At 48.6% G+C, this 16,549-nt stretch overlaps 1 protein-coding gene across 2 annotated transcripts in view; it reads left to right on the forward strand.

Moving 5' to 3' along the window:
• The first annotated feature begins 4,227 nt into the window (after positions 1-4,227).
• Positions 4,228-16,549, forward strand: part of LOC141108260 (glutamine synthetase-like) — a 36,227-nt gene continuing 23,905 nt past the window's right edge. For both annotated transcript variants that reach the window (XM_073599695.1, XM_073599696.1), the window contains exons 1-2: positions 4,228-4,381; positions 7,895-8,076. In XM_073599695.1, the coding sequence (XP_073455796.1) occupies positions 7,911-8,076 (166 nt within the window). In that variant the 5' untranslated portion in view covers positions 4,228-4,381; positions 7,895-7,910. The remainder of the gene's footprint in view (positions 4,382-7,894; positions 8,077-16,549) is intronic.

A 16,549-nucleotide genomic window follows, 5' to 3' on the forward strand; every position in this document is an offset into this window, starting at 1 on the left:
GTCATGCACAGAAACCCTGAAAACCCTGATTTAACAAATGTTTCAAAAATGTAAATATAAAAAAAAATTCAGGTGGCCAGATTAAAGCACTGTTTGCTCTTCTGCAGCTCTGCATTTAAATCAATATCCTGCATTATAATTAAATTAACCACTTGCTGACCAGCTGCAGTACATATACCGCAGCAGGTTGGCTCTATTGCACGAAACTACATACCTGTAGGCCATTTCGTGCAATAGCCAACGAAGGCGCACACGCTGATAGGGGGAGCCAATCAGCGGGTCTGGCGGAAGCGATGTCCGCCAGCCACCCGGGATTGCTCCCCACAGAAATAGAACAGCGGTCTGCAGATGTAAACAAGGCAGACCGCCGTTTTGTCAGAGATGAACAGAGTGATCTTCTGTTCCTGCTAACCAGGAACAGAAGATCACTCTGTTCATCTAGTGAGTCCCTCCCCCCACACAGTTAGCAAGCACCCCCTAGGCACACAGTTAACCCTTTGCTCGCCCCTGATGTTAACCCCTTCCTAGCCAGTGTCATTAGTACAGTGGCAGTAAATATTTTTAGCACTGATCACTTTATTAGTGTCACTGGTCCCCAAAAAGTGTCAAAAGTGTCAGCTAGGTGTCCGATGTGTCCACTGTAATTTTGCAGTACCACTAAAAATTGCAGATCGCCGCCATTACTAGTAAAAAATAATTAAATATAAATGCCAGTAATCTATTCCTTATTTTGTAGACACTATAAATTTTGCGCAAACCAATCAATATACACTTACTGGGATTTTTTTTTACCAAAAATATGTAGCAGAATACATATTGGCCTAAACTGAGGAAGACATTTTTTTATAGCAAAAAGCAAAAAATATTGATTTTTTTTTTCAAAATTGTAGGTCTTTTTCTGTTTATATCCCAAAAAATAAAAACCGCAGAGGTGATCAAATACCACCAAAAGAAAGCTCCATATGTGGGGAAAAAAGGACGTCAATTTTATTTGGGTACAACGTCGCATTACAGGGCAATTGTCAGCCAGTTAAAGTAACGCAGCGCAGTATCACAAAAAATGGTCTGGTCATAAGGGGGGGTAAAACTTTTCAGTTAAGGTTGAACAACAACAAGTCAAGACTAAAAGGGCATTTTTTTTCACACATAATGGCACACATGTATTTTGTGATTTTACACATGACATTCATTCATTCTTTTACTCACTTTTAGTCAATAATTTTTGGTGCTCTGGTGAGGGGAGGGGCTCCCATGCAGGAGCAATGAAGTGGAGATGGATCAGATGGATCCAGTAATCTTCTCAATAAGTCTTCTTACTGTATTCAGGCTGCTCTGCAGACTGCTGCAAGGTGGAGAAGATGAAGGAGGTGGGTGGAGGAAACACTAACTCAGGGGAGGCGGAGGCCTGTAGTGTGGAGAAGATGGAAAGGAAGAGCCCGGAACAGACGGGGCAGTAGTGGGAATTCAATCCATTACTCGCAGGGAGGTGCAGTTTGAGGTACCCGGAGACACTCTGACAGGAAATAACAGTGTTGGTAACTGAAATGAAAAAGTGTATGAGAAGCACTGTAGAGCAGTGGTCATCAACCCTGTCCTCAGGGCCCACTAACAGGCCAGGTTTTATGTATTACCTTGGGGAGATGCAGACTAGAATACTGCCATCACTGAGCAGCAAATGATATCACCTGTGATGTATTTTAGTTATCTTGCAAACCTGGACTGTAAGTGGGCCCTGAGGACTGGGTTGATGACCACTGCTGTAGAGCACTGTCGGACAGCTCAGAGGTATTGGTTGAGGTTCCAATGGACACAGAAATGGTTAAAGAGATTGGTCTGGAAAAATGTGGTGAAAAATGTACGTTGGTAGGACAGTCGCTATTGGAGTGTTGGACAACAGAGGAGATGTGAAACTACGGGAATGTCCCATAGAGAGTAACTGCTTGCCTGTAGATGGTCCCTTCATAGACACTGTCCTAGAAAACAAGGTGGCAAGAGGTCCTGATGACAATGATAATATTGAGGTGAATGACCCCTTGTTGAACATTGCTATTGAGGTTAAACAGAAGGATGTGGTGTTGATCTCAGATGGTTTATTTGCCAAGGGTAACCACACAGAGGTTGGTGAACCTGTGAAACAGATGTTGTTGGTTAGTGTTGCGTCAGGTAGTGAGAGGAGTCAGTCTCCGACAGGTTTCATGGAAGTGGGTCCCCAACAGTCCTGGGAGAGTAGGTCTATGGGGGAAAATAGAAAGGGTGGGTCCCGTGGCTAGAAGATAGAAGGGATAGAGAGATTAGTGGGAGCCCAAGGTTCAGGAAGAAGTGCTGGTGGAAGCACACCTGGAAGAAGATGTGGGTGGAGTGCCCCTTTAGGAAAAAGGTTGGGCAGATTAGGAGTCCTGCTGCTGATAGTTGGCATAGAGGTGCCAAGGTGAAGTGCTGGTGGAAACATACCCAGAAAAAAGAAATGGGCCTACGCAGCTAATGGCTGGCACAGAGGTGTCCCATCCATGGTGACGGGTTTATGTGTTCCTCCCTCTGGTTCGAAACAAGGGGGGAGGATATGTGGCAGTGGAACTCTGTCCTACCTGGAAATTCGCTGGTTTACGCCAGATTTTGGAGAGAAAGGCACGCTGATTGCACAGCTGTGTGCTGGGCTATTTAGTTGTGACCTGACTATGGCTCAGGTCCCCACCCCACACACAGGAAGTCTGTGCATGGGAGTCAGGTGGACCCGGATTCCTCTGCAGGAGTCAGAGACTGCAAAGGTGCAGCCAGAGCATGCATGTTTGCAGGAGGCAGATGTACTTTGTGATAGAGCAGCAAGGCGCTGATTAGGAGTAAGCCAGGAGAGAGCTTAACTATAGGAAACTCTTTTGTTCTAAGGAGCAGACCTAAGGCCTAGATTATATTACAGTTCTTTGCAGGCAGTGTGGGGAGTGGACCCCTCTCTGCGTGCACTGCACTTTGAGCTGCATGGGGCAGCAGGAAAATGCCAGGCTCCAGAGATGTTTAAACAAAGGGTCCGCCCCGGAGTGTCATCAGACGGATCTCTAAGCATGCCCCATTCCAAGCTCAGCTGATGAAGAATGGCTGGCTGTTAAACTGTGCACGTGCAGTTTGTATTTACCAGCGCCCAGGGGAGCTGTCATTATTACTGACAGGCAGCTCCCACCATGTTCACAGTCTGCGGGGGCGAAACTTCAGGGGCTCCTCATGCACCTCGGGCCCTTGCCCGTGCTTTAAGACGGCCCTGCCTCCTCGGTGTCTCCTCTCCCTCCCAGTCTCAGGGTGTCTGCCTCACTTCAGTGTCAGTCTCCAGGTCTCCTGCGGGTTCCGCTCACTGCTCTCCCAGCTCCTCATGCCATTCACATCAGAGCCATCCCCGGCTTGGTTCTTGGGGTACAGCTTTGGTGCTGACTAGTGCAGAGGGGGTGAATCTAACTGGCACGGCACACCTCCTTTCTTCTGCACCAAGACCTGTGCCATGTCCCCTTCCCCCACACCGGGACATGTATCTGCTGGACCCTGCCCCCCTCCCAGAGGAAGATGGTATACTGGAGCTCCCTGACCCTGGAGAAGAAGGAGCTGGTGTTGGGGGAAAGCCAGCTGGAGCAATGTCCGGAGGAGAGGAGACAGACATCTTCCTCCCGATCCCCGGACTACGGAAAACAAGGCACTGCCAAGCTCCTGTGCCCCCTCCTTCCAGCAGAGAGTAGGGAAACCAGTGGTCATGGCAGCGCCCTAGGCGGCTGCCTAGTCCGCCTAGTGGTAGCACCGGCCCTGATTGCTATCTCACTAATGTACATAGACTTGTTTGACAAGTTATTATCATTGCCTATTCCTGGACATGGCTGGATGACATGTTGGATTTCTTGCCTTTTTGTACATTCCGCATTCCTTAAATAAAGATTTAAAAAAAAATATGCAGCTGAGCCGTGCTTTTAAAGCCTCCGATTGCTGCAAAGACAACAACCATTTTATTCTCCAGGATCTCTGCTTAAAAAAATATATGTTTTGGGGGGTTCTGAGACATTTTCTAGCAAAAAAAACGAATTTTTACATGTATATGAGAAATGTCAGAAATGCCCTGGGGGTCAAGTGGTTAATAATATAAAAGTGATATAAATAATAGAGGGACATGGAAAGTGAACGGCAGTATTCTGGGTCATGAAGAAATAGAGGAAATCACAGCGTGGAAGGAGATGGAATGTGGCGCGCCCTTCTCTTATTACTCTCCAGTTACATCAGACGTGTGAGCGTGTCCTGTAGGTGTCATCTACTATAAGAGTGTGTGTATCCCCTGGGGGAGCCTCAGTGATATCTGATTCCCAGAAGACGAGGGGCTCGCTGCTGCTGCTGCATCCCTGCTAATAAGGGTTTGGTTAGTACTTCCCGAATATAATTAGGTGGGAGCAATGGGAGCGACGGGGGAGCTTAGCGAAGAGGGCTTTCCCTGAGCTTTCAGAGCTCTATACCTTTCTGGTGGGGAAGGGGTCTGTATCAGTTTGGGCTGTTGGTCAGGGTTGAGAGAGCCTGTGGTGAATGTGCCCCTGGAGTGGCAGTCCAGGGGTGACATAGCTCGCACAAGTGTTGGGGGGCACTTCGAGATTTGGCACCTTGGTCACTTCACTACACACACTTTTTTCACACCTGCCTCTAGGGCTGAGCCGTTTGGCTATGACCAGAGGAATTTTTGATTCCTGACAGAAGGGCCGGCCATTGTATTGCACAATGGCCACTTTCACTTCTCCCACCTTCCTTCTCCCCACTTTCTTTTTATTTATCCCCGTGTTTGTCACTTTTATGTATTTTTTTGTTTGGTGTTCACATTTGTCACAGTGTGATGAGTAGGGTGTGGGTCCTCGGCAGTGTTAATTTCATCAACTAAAACGACTAAAACATTTTAGGCGACTAAATTAATATTATTTTAGTTGACTAAAATACGACTAAAACTAAAATGCCATTTTAGTCAACAGACTATAATGGGACTAAAACTAAAATGTCATTTTAGTCAAAAGACTAAAACTAAATTGAAATTTGACTTCAAAATGAACACTGGTCTGTAGTGCATGTTCATACCTCAATGCCATAATAAATAACATATTAGATTTTTCACTCCAGCAGTATATAATGAGTTTAGAAATTGTAGAGAAATGTTAACTAATGCATTACAATTTAATTACACCCATTCAATTTTAGATGACTAAAATGAGTTTTATTCGTCTAAAATGAGTTTTAGTCGAGTAAAATGTACTGGAGATTTTAGTCGACTAAAACATAGGACATTTTAGTCGACTAAAATGTACTGGAGATTTAGTCGACTAAATACGACTAAAACAACTGCAGAAGAATAAAGTGGGACTAAAACTAAAATGCCATTTTAGTCCTAAGACTAAAACTAAATCGAAATTTGCTGCCAAAATTAACACTGGTCCTCGGGCCTAATCTGAAAGTCTTGAGAGGGGGTGAACATAGGCCTTTTGGCTTGGTTTGCCTTCTCTCATGGGGTCTCCCTTTGGGGGGAGTCCCCCCTAGTACTTGGGTGGGTCTGTTTTGGCAGACCCTCCAGAGAAAGGGGGTCCGTCTGGTTTCGGCCAGATGGACCCATGTGAAGTACCTCAGTCCCCGTCTGGAGCCTAATGCCCTGGGGGATCAGGGTAAGGTCCTTCCCTAGGGGAGGACAGTGTAACACCCGTTGCACCTTTTGTGTTTCACTCTTTCTGTGTGTGCACTTTTTTTGGCACCGGGTGGAGTTTTTGGGTGTGTTTCACATGCCACTGGCTTTGCAAAAAAAAAAAATCCCTGATAATAAGCTAATGTTGGGGCTCATGGCTTGCACATTGTCCATTGTCTTGCAGCCAGATTATCTTCATTGTCCTGTGCTGTGATCTTATTTATTTGGCTCTGAATCTTCAGGGCTTGCTGACTTGTCGGGCAATACAAAGCCTGATGTAGGAGCCAGCGGGAATTTCTTATTAAAATGAGCTTTGTTGGGATACTGATGAAGGGGATCTCTATGAAAACGTTTTGTTTGAGATTTCCCATTGTCATATAACATATAAAACTGCAGGAACACTGCTGTGTCTAATTTGTTGCTTAGAAACTTTTCTTAGACAAATTGTTACTCAAACTGTGACCAGAAACATTGTAACAACTGTCTGTGTGGGGTGAGGTTTTTTTTTTTTTTTGGCTATTTTTTATTTTTTTTAACTCCTATTTTCATTTCTTATTTATTTTAAATATATTTTTAATATAACTAAATCATGGGATCGATAAGGATTTCAGTCGTCTGAATTGGTGACCGTATACAACTTTTTGTGATGATGGGTTTGTATTGCAGAGCTTGCATTCTATGTAGTTGGGCTTCTTAGTTGGGAAGGCTGAAAACAATGTGAGTTGTTTATCAGGTTAGTTAAGTCTCTCTGGGCTTCAAATGGTTAATTCCCCTCTGTACCAATAAGGGACTGCTCTGTCTGGCTGTAAAGTTGAATAACCAGTTGGTTCCAGTTTTTTGTCTGTTCTCGCCCAGGATGGAAAGTCTGATTCTTCTCCAGGCGATTAGCTCTGCAAAGACTTGTGATGGGATGGGAAGATAATTGACCATATTGAGTTTGTCCCATAATCCAGAAGCTGTTTAGCACATTTTCAGGCGTTTCTCCATCCCCTGGGACAGTTTATAAACTGTCTTGCTTTACTTCTGCAGGAACTTTTGATAAACTAGCTATGTTTTACACATTGCTGATTAGGCAGATCATATCAAGGATTGGTTAGAATTAATAGTAAGGGTGGCCCTGCACCGGATTCCCCTCTCAACCTGTGGTTGCAGGAAAGAAATTTGCTCTGTATGGCCTGCCTTAGGCTGATCATACATGGCACAAATCAATTTTGTATTTTATTTTTTTTCCTGCAACCTTGGGCTGCAGGAAAGACATTTACACCATTCCCCCGTGAACACAGACATAGGAATCAGCAATTGCCTTCTCACTGCGTGGCGGGGGAAGCCATCCACACCAAAAGATCCCATCCCAGCCATACACTGTTCAAATCTTGGCCGGTTCAGCAGGAAGCGGCCAACATTTGAATCGTTAATGGGCAGGCTGAATGTACTAAGTTGAGCGATCTACTTGGGTACAACCAGCCTGCTGGATTCTCTTGCAATTATCGCTAGCAGCTGCTATAGTCCTTCTCTTTCCTTAAACCTGCTTGTTGAGCAAAAGAAAATGTTTTGATTCCATCCAGACCCTAGCAAACCAATAGATCGACTCGTTTACCATTAACCTGCCCATGGATTGAAAATTTGGCCGGGTCCTGCTGATCCATGTATGGCCAACTTAATGCATGCCAATCATGAAATTGCTTGAGAATATTGAGTACAAGTTGTCATGCTCATACCCCTCCCTCCTCCTCCTCTCTCCCTACATGAGTGGCAACTGTGCTCTGAATTCAGGGACAGTGCAGCATTGTGGTCGTCCCGTCAAAGAAAGTTGCTTTAGGATGGATTCACTGGTAGGATCAACAGGTATTTGTGGGACTTTGCACGGGGACTAAGCACTGTTAGGTGCTGCAACACATTTTTTTTTCTTTAATGGGAGGCCCTAATTTGAAAATGGTGGGTTGTTGTGCTCCAGGTTAGTAGTTGGCAGCATGGCATGGTACTGCAGATCTGCCAACGAGAATGTTGCTGGCTTGCAGTTTTGTAAGGTTTTCAGGAAACTTCTGTTTCCTCCACAAACTGCCTCCTAGATTGTAAGCTCGAATTAGCAGGACCCTCTGGTTTCTCCTGTATTTAAATGTAACTGTACTGTCTGTCCTCATGTTGTAAAGCGCTGCGCAAACTGTTGGTGTTATATAAATCCTGTATAATAACAATATTTTTTCCTTCTGTTTTTTCTAGATCAGCAATCACCACCATGTCTGTGTCACACAGTTCCAGGCTCAACAAGGGGGTGAGGGACCAGTATATGAAGCTGCCCCAAGCAGGGATGGTCCAGGTGACCTACGTCTGGATTGATGGCACTGGAGAAGGAGTCCGCTGCAAGACCAAGACCCTGGACTATGAACCCAAGTCTATTGAAGGTAAAATGGCAGCCCTTCCCACACTTTTACACCTTGCTGGTCTTCCGGCTTCTGGACATCTGAATGCACTCTGAAGCATAGTTGCCAACATTGTAAAAAAATTTATAGGGACACTTTTTTGGCTGTAGGTGGAGCCTTATTATAATTAGGGGGCGGGGAATGCATTTGTAGGTGTGGCATAGTAAAAAGGAAAAATGTGAAAAATGGGCGTGGTGTAAATGAAATCATGGGCGTGGCTTATATGGGCATGGTTTACATGGGTCTGTGGTTAGAGCAGGGATCCTCAAACTACGGCCCTCCAGCTGTTGCAGAACTACACATCCCAGGCATTGTAAAACTCTGACATTCACAGACATGACTAGACATGATGGGAATTGTAGTTCCTGAACACCTGGAGGGCCGCAGTTTGAAGACCCCTGGGTTAGAGTGTGAGATGAATGAGAGACGGAGAAAAAAAGGGGAAAAGAGGGAGGGAGGGAGAGAGAAAGAAGGAAAGAAGGAGGGAAAGAGGGATGGAGGGACAGCAGGCCCAGATGCTACAACATAATAGAAATGTGTATTCCAGAGTTTAAAAAATCAGCAGATAAAGATACTCCAAACACCTGGTGTTAGCGCTTCAATCATCCCAGCACCATGGTTGTTATGGTGTCAGGATGATTGAGGCGCATTATTACTATTATTACATTGTAATATATAATGAAATCATTCAACTCACCATAATCCAGAATCAGTGGGTCACCTGAGTGTATCACCTGCCATGTTGCGTGCCACCAGATGCCACCAGGTGCCCCCAGCAGAGTCTGTCCTTACATCAGGTGCCCCCAGCAGAGTCCCTCCTTACATCAGATGTCCCCAGTGGAGCCCCCCTTTACATCAGATGTCCCCAGCGGAGCCCCCCTTACATCAGGTGTTCCCAGCTGGGAGCCCCCCCTTACATCAGACATCCCCAGCGGAGCCCCCCTTACATCAGACGTCCCCAGCAGAGCCCCCCTTACATCAGGTGTTCCCAGCGGGGAGCCCCCCTTACATCAGACGTCCCCAGCGGAGCCCCCCTTACATCAGATGTCCCCAGCAGAGCCCCCCTTACATCAGATGTCCCCAGCGGAGCCCCCCTTACATCAGACGTCCCCAGAGGAGCCCCCCTTACATCAGACGTCCCCAGCGGAGCCCCTCCTTACATCAGACGTCCCCAGCGGAGCCCCTCCTTACATCAGGAGTCCCCAGCGGAGCCCCCCCTTACATCAGGAGTCTCCAGCGGAGCCCCCTCTTACATCAGGAGTCTCAAGCGGAGCCCCCTCTTACATCAGGAGTCCCCAGCGGAGCCCCCCCTTACATCAGGAGTCCCCCAACGGAGCCCCCCTTACATCAGGAGTCCCCAGCGGAGCCCCCCTTACACCAGGAGTCCCCAGCGGAGCCCCCCTTACATCAGGAGTCCCCAGCGGAGCCCCCTTACATCAGGTGTCCCCAGCGGAGCCCCCCTCACATCAGGTGTCCCCAGCGGAGCCCCCCTCACATCAGGTGTCCTCAGCGGAGCCCCCCCTCACATCAGGTGTCCCCAGCGAAGCCCCCCCTCACATCAGGAGTCCCCAGCGGAGCCCCCCCTTACATCAGGAGTCCCCAGTGGAGCCCCCCCTTACATCAGGAGTCCCCAGCAGAGCCCCCCTTACATCAGGAGTCCCCAGCGGAGCCCCCCCTTACATCAGGAGTCCCCAGCGGAGCCCCCCCTTACATCAGGAGTCCCCAGCGGAGCCCCCCCCTCACATCAGGAGTCCCCAGCGGAGCCCCCCTCACATCAGAAGTCCCCAGCGGAGCCCCCCTCACATCAGGTGTCCCCAGCGGAGCCCCCCTCACATCAGGAGTCCTCAGCGGAGCCCCCCTCACATCAGGTGTCCCCAGCGAAGCCCCCCTCACATCAGGAGTCCCCAGCGGAGCCCCCCCTTACATCAGGAGTCCCCAGCGGAGCCCCCCCTTACATCAGGAGTCCCCAGCGGAGCCCCCCTTACATCAGGAGTCCCCAGCGGAGCCCCCCTCACATCAGGAGTCCCCAGCGGAGCCCCCCCTCACATCAGAAGTCCCCAGCGGAGCCCCCCTCACATCAGGAGTCCCCAGCGGAGCCCCCCTCATATCAGGAGTCCCCAGCGGAGCCCCCCTTACATCAGGAGTCCCCAGCGGAGCCCCCCCTCACATCAGGAGTCCCCAGCGGAGCTCCCCCCACATCAGAAGTCCCCAGCGGAGGCCCCCCACATCAGGAGTCCCCAGCTGAGCTCCCCCTCACATCAGGAGTCCCCAGCGGTGAATCCGCCGCCATTACAGAAGTCCAAGGGGGCCATGTGGTTCGCCGGCCATGTGGTTACAATAGAACCACCGCCCACCCCTGCCCCTTTCCATAACAGACTGGCAGCGGGGAGGAGTGGGGCGGAGCGGGGATGGGCAGAGCGGGGCGGAGGTTGGGCGGAGCGGGGGGGGTGTGCGTCACCGCAGCTACTAGGTTTCTATTGTAGCCACCCAGCTCCACTCCACTTCTGGTCTTCTAAAAAATGGCGGCCGGCGGAGACATTGTCTCTGCCGGTCGCGGACCTCTAGCGGCAGCTAGAAATCGGGAAAAAGTTAATTTCTCGGGACATTTCCCGGGAATTAATAAAATCGGGAAAAGAGTCTAAATCTGGGGAATGTCCCGGGAAATTCGGGACAGTTGGTAAGTATGTGAAGTAAAAATTCCAAAGGTGCTGTAGCACACAGGCATTTGTGCATTCCAAGGCATGCTAAGACTATTTCAATCACGATTTACCTTGTCCACGCAGCTAAAATATACCATACAGCTAGATATTGCAGTGCGTTAAAGCCAAAAACAAAATCTGCTATTGTGAGGATTGGCTTGCTTTTTAAGGCACAGTTCAAAGGGATTTATTCAATTTATGATTTCTCCTCCCACGATTTTCAAAGGCGGCACTAAAGAAATTGTGCAATGTGACACGAGACTTGGGGCATACAATGATTTAGTGCAGCATCTGCTCTGGCATGCCACAAATAACTCGATGGCAGAGCTGATCTTGCGGGCACACTATCATTACTGCCCACATTGAGCAAGGATGCAGCTTGTCTCACGTTCAGCACAGTTGGGCCCTATTCCTGCCTATGCTGTTGTAAGGTATGTTGCTAATGCTCGTTGTTAGGGATGAGCTTCGAGTTTGAGTCAAACCCATGTTCGACTCGAACATCGCCTGTTCGTCGAATTGTGAACGTTATGGGCCGTTTGCGCCAAATTCTAGTGGCGCATCACGGCCCATAATTCACTGCAGTATTGCAGTGCATTGCTGGCTGATGATTGGCCAAGCATGCACTTATGACCCGCATGCTTGGCCACTCACAGCGCCGTCTGTACAGGGAGCCGTAATTGGCCAAAGCCAGGGTGGCTTTGGCCAATTATGGCTCAGGGGGTTTAGTACATGCCCCACATTATATAAGACCGCCTGCGTGGCGGCCTTGTGTAGTGTGTTGCGGTGGCGGAAAGAGATAGACAGAGAGAGAGACAGTGTCATTTGATTTAAGTTAGATAAGGTAGGCAGGCGATTCAGTTAGCTGCACTTACAGTGTATTGTGTGTATATATATATATATATATATATATATATATATATATATATATATATATATATGCATCCCAGGTGTTGTGTGTGTGTGTATATATGTGTGTGTATATATATATATATATATATATATATATGCAATGTATTCAGTTTAGCTAGATCCGTTCCTGTTATTCTCTTCCTGATATACTGACAGGCAGGCAGGTGTTTTTCCAGTATTTACAGTTAGTGTACTATGTACCCTGCACAGTGTGCATCTATAGCTACCTGAAGACAATTGCTGATGTTCTTCTGATCCTAATAATACCTCAGGCATGCAGCTTTAAGTATTTACAGTTAGTGTACTGTGTACCCTGCACAGTGTACACCTATAGCTACCTGAAGACAAGTGCTGGTGTTCTTCTTCTGATGGAAAATGTGTGATGGAGCCCACACACGGTCGGAATTTCCGACAACAAGGTCCTATCACACATTTTCTGTCAGAAAATCCGACCGTGTGTACGGGACATAAGTGTACTGTGTACCCTGCACAGTGTGCACCTAAAGCTACCTGAAGACAAGTGCTGGTGTTCTTCTTCTGATCCTATTAATACCACAGGCAGGCAGCTTTAAGTATTTACAGTTAGTATACTGTGTACCCTGCACAATGTGCACCTAAAGCTACCTGAAGACAATTGCTGGTGTTCTTCTGATCCTATTAATACCACAGGCAGGCAGATTTAAGTATTTACAGTTAGTGTACTGTGTACCCTGCACAGTGTGCACCTAAAGCTACCTGAAGACAATTCCTTGTGTTCTTCTGATCCTATTAATACCACAGGCAGGCAGCTTTAAGTATTTACAGTTAGTGTACTGTGTACCCTGCACAGTGTGCACCTAAAGCTACCTGAAGACAAGTGCTGGTGTTCTTCTTCTGATCCTATTAATACCACAGGCAGGCAGCTTTAAGTATTTACAGTTAGTGTACTGTGTACCCTGCACAGTGTGCACCTAAAGCTACCTGAAGACAATTGCTGGTGTTCTTCTGATCCTATTAATGCCACAGGCAGGCAGCTTTAAGTATTTACAGTTAGTGTACTGTGTACCCTGCACAGTGTGCACCTAAAGCTACCTGAAGACAATTGCTGGTGTTCTTCTGATCCTATTAATACCACAGGCAAGCAGCTTTAAATATTTACAGTTAGTGTACTGTGTACCCTGTACAGTGTGCACCTATAGCTACCTGAAGACAAGTGCTGGTGTTCTTCTTCTGATCCTATTAATACCACAGGCAGGCAGCTTTAAGTATTTACAGTTAGTGTACTGTGTACCCTGCACAGTGTGCACCTAAAGCTACCTGAAGACAATTGCTGGTGTTCTCATACTAATAATACTACAGGCAGGCAGTTGACTCTGCTAGCTGCAGTATATATATATACATCCGAGTTTTGTGCAGCTACATCTCACTGCAGGCCATTAGTATGTCTGGAAGGCCAACAAGGAGAGGCAGACAGTCACAAGCCAATAAAAGAGGGCAAGCAGGCTCTGTGTCTAGAGGCAACAGTGCTGGTCATGGAGACGGTGCATCCTCATCAGCACGTGGCCGTGGGACACGCTTGCCCTTTTTTTCAGCAGCTGGACGTGTTGAAGACTTGGTAGAGTGGATGACCAAGCCGTCCTCATCCTCCTCATCCTCTCTCACCCAGGCTCAGGGTACTTTGTCTAGCAAAGCAGCTGCCAACGCAGCCTCTTCCCTCGGCTCAATGGCATCAGTCACTCCTTCCCTAACCCCACCATGTCTTCCTAAAGGAGTCCCCCGAACTGTTTGACCACAGTGTTGGGTACATGCTCCAGGAGGATGCCCAGCATTTTGAAGGCTCCGATGATGGTACCCAGGTACAGGAAGGCAGTAACGTGAGCCCAGAGAGAGGGGGTGCCCAAGAAGGACAGCAATCTGGCAGTCGTGTTCCCCCAGCTGCAGCATACTGCCAGGTTTGCTCCAGTGATGAGGAGGGAGGGGATGATGAGGTCACTGACTCCATGTGGGTGCCTGATAGGAGAGAGGAGGAGGAGGAGGCACATCACCAACGAGGCAGGATGCCCTCCAGGGGCCAGCTTAAGGGCAGCACACCGCAGAGCTCCACATGTGCAGGGCACTGCTGTCTCTGCGCATTCTTTGGTGTGGGCCTTTTTTGAGACAAGTGCATCAGATCGCACCGCTGCTATTTGCAACATATGTCTCAAGCGTATCTTGCATGGCCAAAACATCACACGCTTGGGCACCACATGCTTGACCAGACATATGTCGACCTGCCATGCAGTTCGTTGGCAAGCGTACCTAAAAGACCCACACCAAAGAACAAATACGACTTCACCTTGCTCCTCATCAGCTGGGATCTTCAACCCCACTATACCTTCAGTCCTCTCTGAGACCTGCACTAAGAGGAATGAAGGTGTAGAATTAAGTGTGTCACAGCCAAGTACTTGCGGGCAATCTGCTATCGGTACAACGACATCAGATTGTACCAGGCAAATTTCCCTGCCCCAGCTGCTGCACCGCCGAAAGAAGTTCGCTCCCAGCCATCCACATGCGCAGCGGTTGAATGCTAGCTTGGCTAAATTGCTAGCACTTCAACTGCTGCCTTTTCAGTTGGTAGACTCTGCCCCCTTCCGTGAGTTTGTGGAATGTGCGGTTCCTCAATGACAGGTTCCAAAACACCACTTTTTCTCAATGAAGGCAATTTAGGCTCTCTACTGGCATGTGAAAGGCAATGTCTTGGCCTCGCTGGACAGGGTGGTCAGCGTTAAGGTGCATATTACCGCTGACTCATGGTCCAGCAGGCATGGACAGGGACGTTACCTATGTTTCATGGCGCATTGGGTGACTCTGCTGGCAGCTGGGAAGGATGCAGGATAAGGTGCAGTAGTGTTGGAGGTTGTTCCGCCACCACGCCTCCAAAATGCTACTACTGGTGATTCTGACACACCTCTCTCCTCCACCCCCTCCTCTTCTTCTTCCTCCATGGCCTCTTCCTGTGCTTTGTCCTCAGAACCAGCGGTGCTTTGTGGGCGTTCAAGGGGCTACGCAAGTACGCAGGCCAAAAGATGCCATGCGGTGCTTGAGCTGGTGTGCTTGGGGGACAGGAGCCACACTGGGGCAGAGATTCTGTCAGCTCTGCAGGGGCAGGCTTAGAGGTGGTTGACACCACGCCAGCTTAAGGCAGGAATGGTGGTTTGTGACAATGGCACCAACCTCCTCTCCGCCCTCTGACAGGGACAACTGACCCATGTGCCCTGTTTGGCTCACGTCCTTAACTTGGTGGTGCAGCTGTTCTTGGGCAGGTACCCGGGCTTACAGGATGTCCTGAGGCAGGCCAGGAAAGTCTGTGTGCATTTCTGCCAGTCATATAATGCCAGTGCTATATAATGCCAGGTCAGCAGGAGTGACCTCCAAAAGGAATTTAACCTGCCCAAGAACCACCTAATCTGTGACATGCCCACCAGGTGGAACTCAACGTTGGCCATGCTGCAGCGGCTGCACACGCAGCAGAGGGCCATCAATGAGTAGCTGTGTGACTATGACACCAGGACAGGGTCAGGGGAGCTTGTTTTTTTCCCCACTCCAGTGGGTCATGATCAGGGATGCATGCACTGTCCTGTCACCATTTGAGGAGGCCACCAGGATGGTGAGCAGTGACAGTGCATGCATCAGTGACACTGTCCCTCTTGTCCACCTTTTGAAGCACACGCTGCATGGAATAATGGACAGGGCACTTGAGGCAGAACAGAGGCAGGAAGAGGAGGACTTCCTTAGCTCTCAAGGCCCCCTTTATCCAGACAGTGTTCCTGCGTGCCCGCCGATCACACAGGAAGAGGACGAGGAGGAGGATTGTGTCAGCATGGAGGTGGAGCCTGGCACTCAGCATCAGCAGCAGTCTTCAAGGGATCATTTACAGTCCCAAGAAACCCATGGACTTGTACGTGGCTGGATGGAGGTGGCTGCGGAGGACTCTGGACCAAATGCCTCAGCAAACCTACGCTGCATGGCCTCCCTGATCCTGCAAAGCCTGCGGAAAGATCCTCGTATTCGTGGTATCAAGGAGAGGGATCATTACTGGCTGGCAACCCTCCTTGATCCACGTTACAAGGGTAAGGTTGCGGACCTTATCTTGCCATCGCAGAGGGAGCAGAGGACAAAATATCTTCGGGAGGCCTTGCAGAAAGGTCTGTGCAACGCGTTCCCAGAGACTGGGGGGTTACAAACTCCTGTTCCTGGACAACGTGCTCCTGTGTGAACCAAACCATGCAGACGTCAAGTTACGTGGTGATAACTGAGGGTTAGGTTTTTACGTGATATATGATAGTTGTTGGAAGTCCGGGGATTCCCTGAATCCATCAGGCCCAGGTTTTGTGATATTTGGTCGGAGTCTCTTTTGCTTGATGAATTAAGTTTTCAATTTCCGCTATTCTTTCTATGTGACGGATCCATTCAGGGATGGTCGGGGGATTGGGGCTTCTCCAGTGGACCGGTATGCATTGTTTGGCTGCATTGATGAGGTGGAGAGTAAGGGATTTTTTGTATGCTGATTGGGGTACAGAGGTGTGATGGAGTAGGTATTGGGCTGGGGCAAAATCTGGAGTGTAGGTCGTTATTTGGGTTGTCAAGCGGTGGACTTCCCGCCAGAAGGGTTGTATTAGGGCACATTCCCACCAGACATGGATTAATGAGCCTAGGGCAGAGTCACATCTCCAACACAGTGGGGAGACTTGTGGGTGATATTTGTGAATCTTGTCGGGTGTCCTGTACCATTTGGAGTAGATTTTAAAGCCATTTTCTTGTGCCGAAACGTTAACAGATGCCTTGTGGATGTGGTCATATATTCGTTCCCATTCTTCTTTGGATAAATC

The sequence above is a fragment of the Aquarana catesbeiana genome, linkage group LG09 (assembly GCF_042186555.1).
Source record: "Aquarana catesbeiana isolate 2022-GZ linkage group LG09, ASM4218655v1, whole genome shotgun sequence".
Classification (NCBI taxonomy): domain Eukaryota; kingdom Metazoa; phylum Chordata; class Amphibia; order Anura; family Ranidae; genus Aquarana; species Aquarana catesbeiana.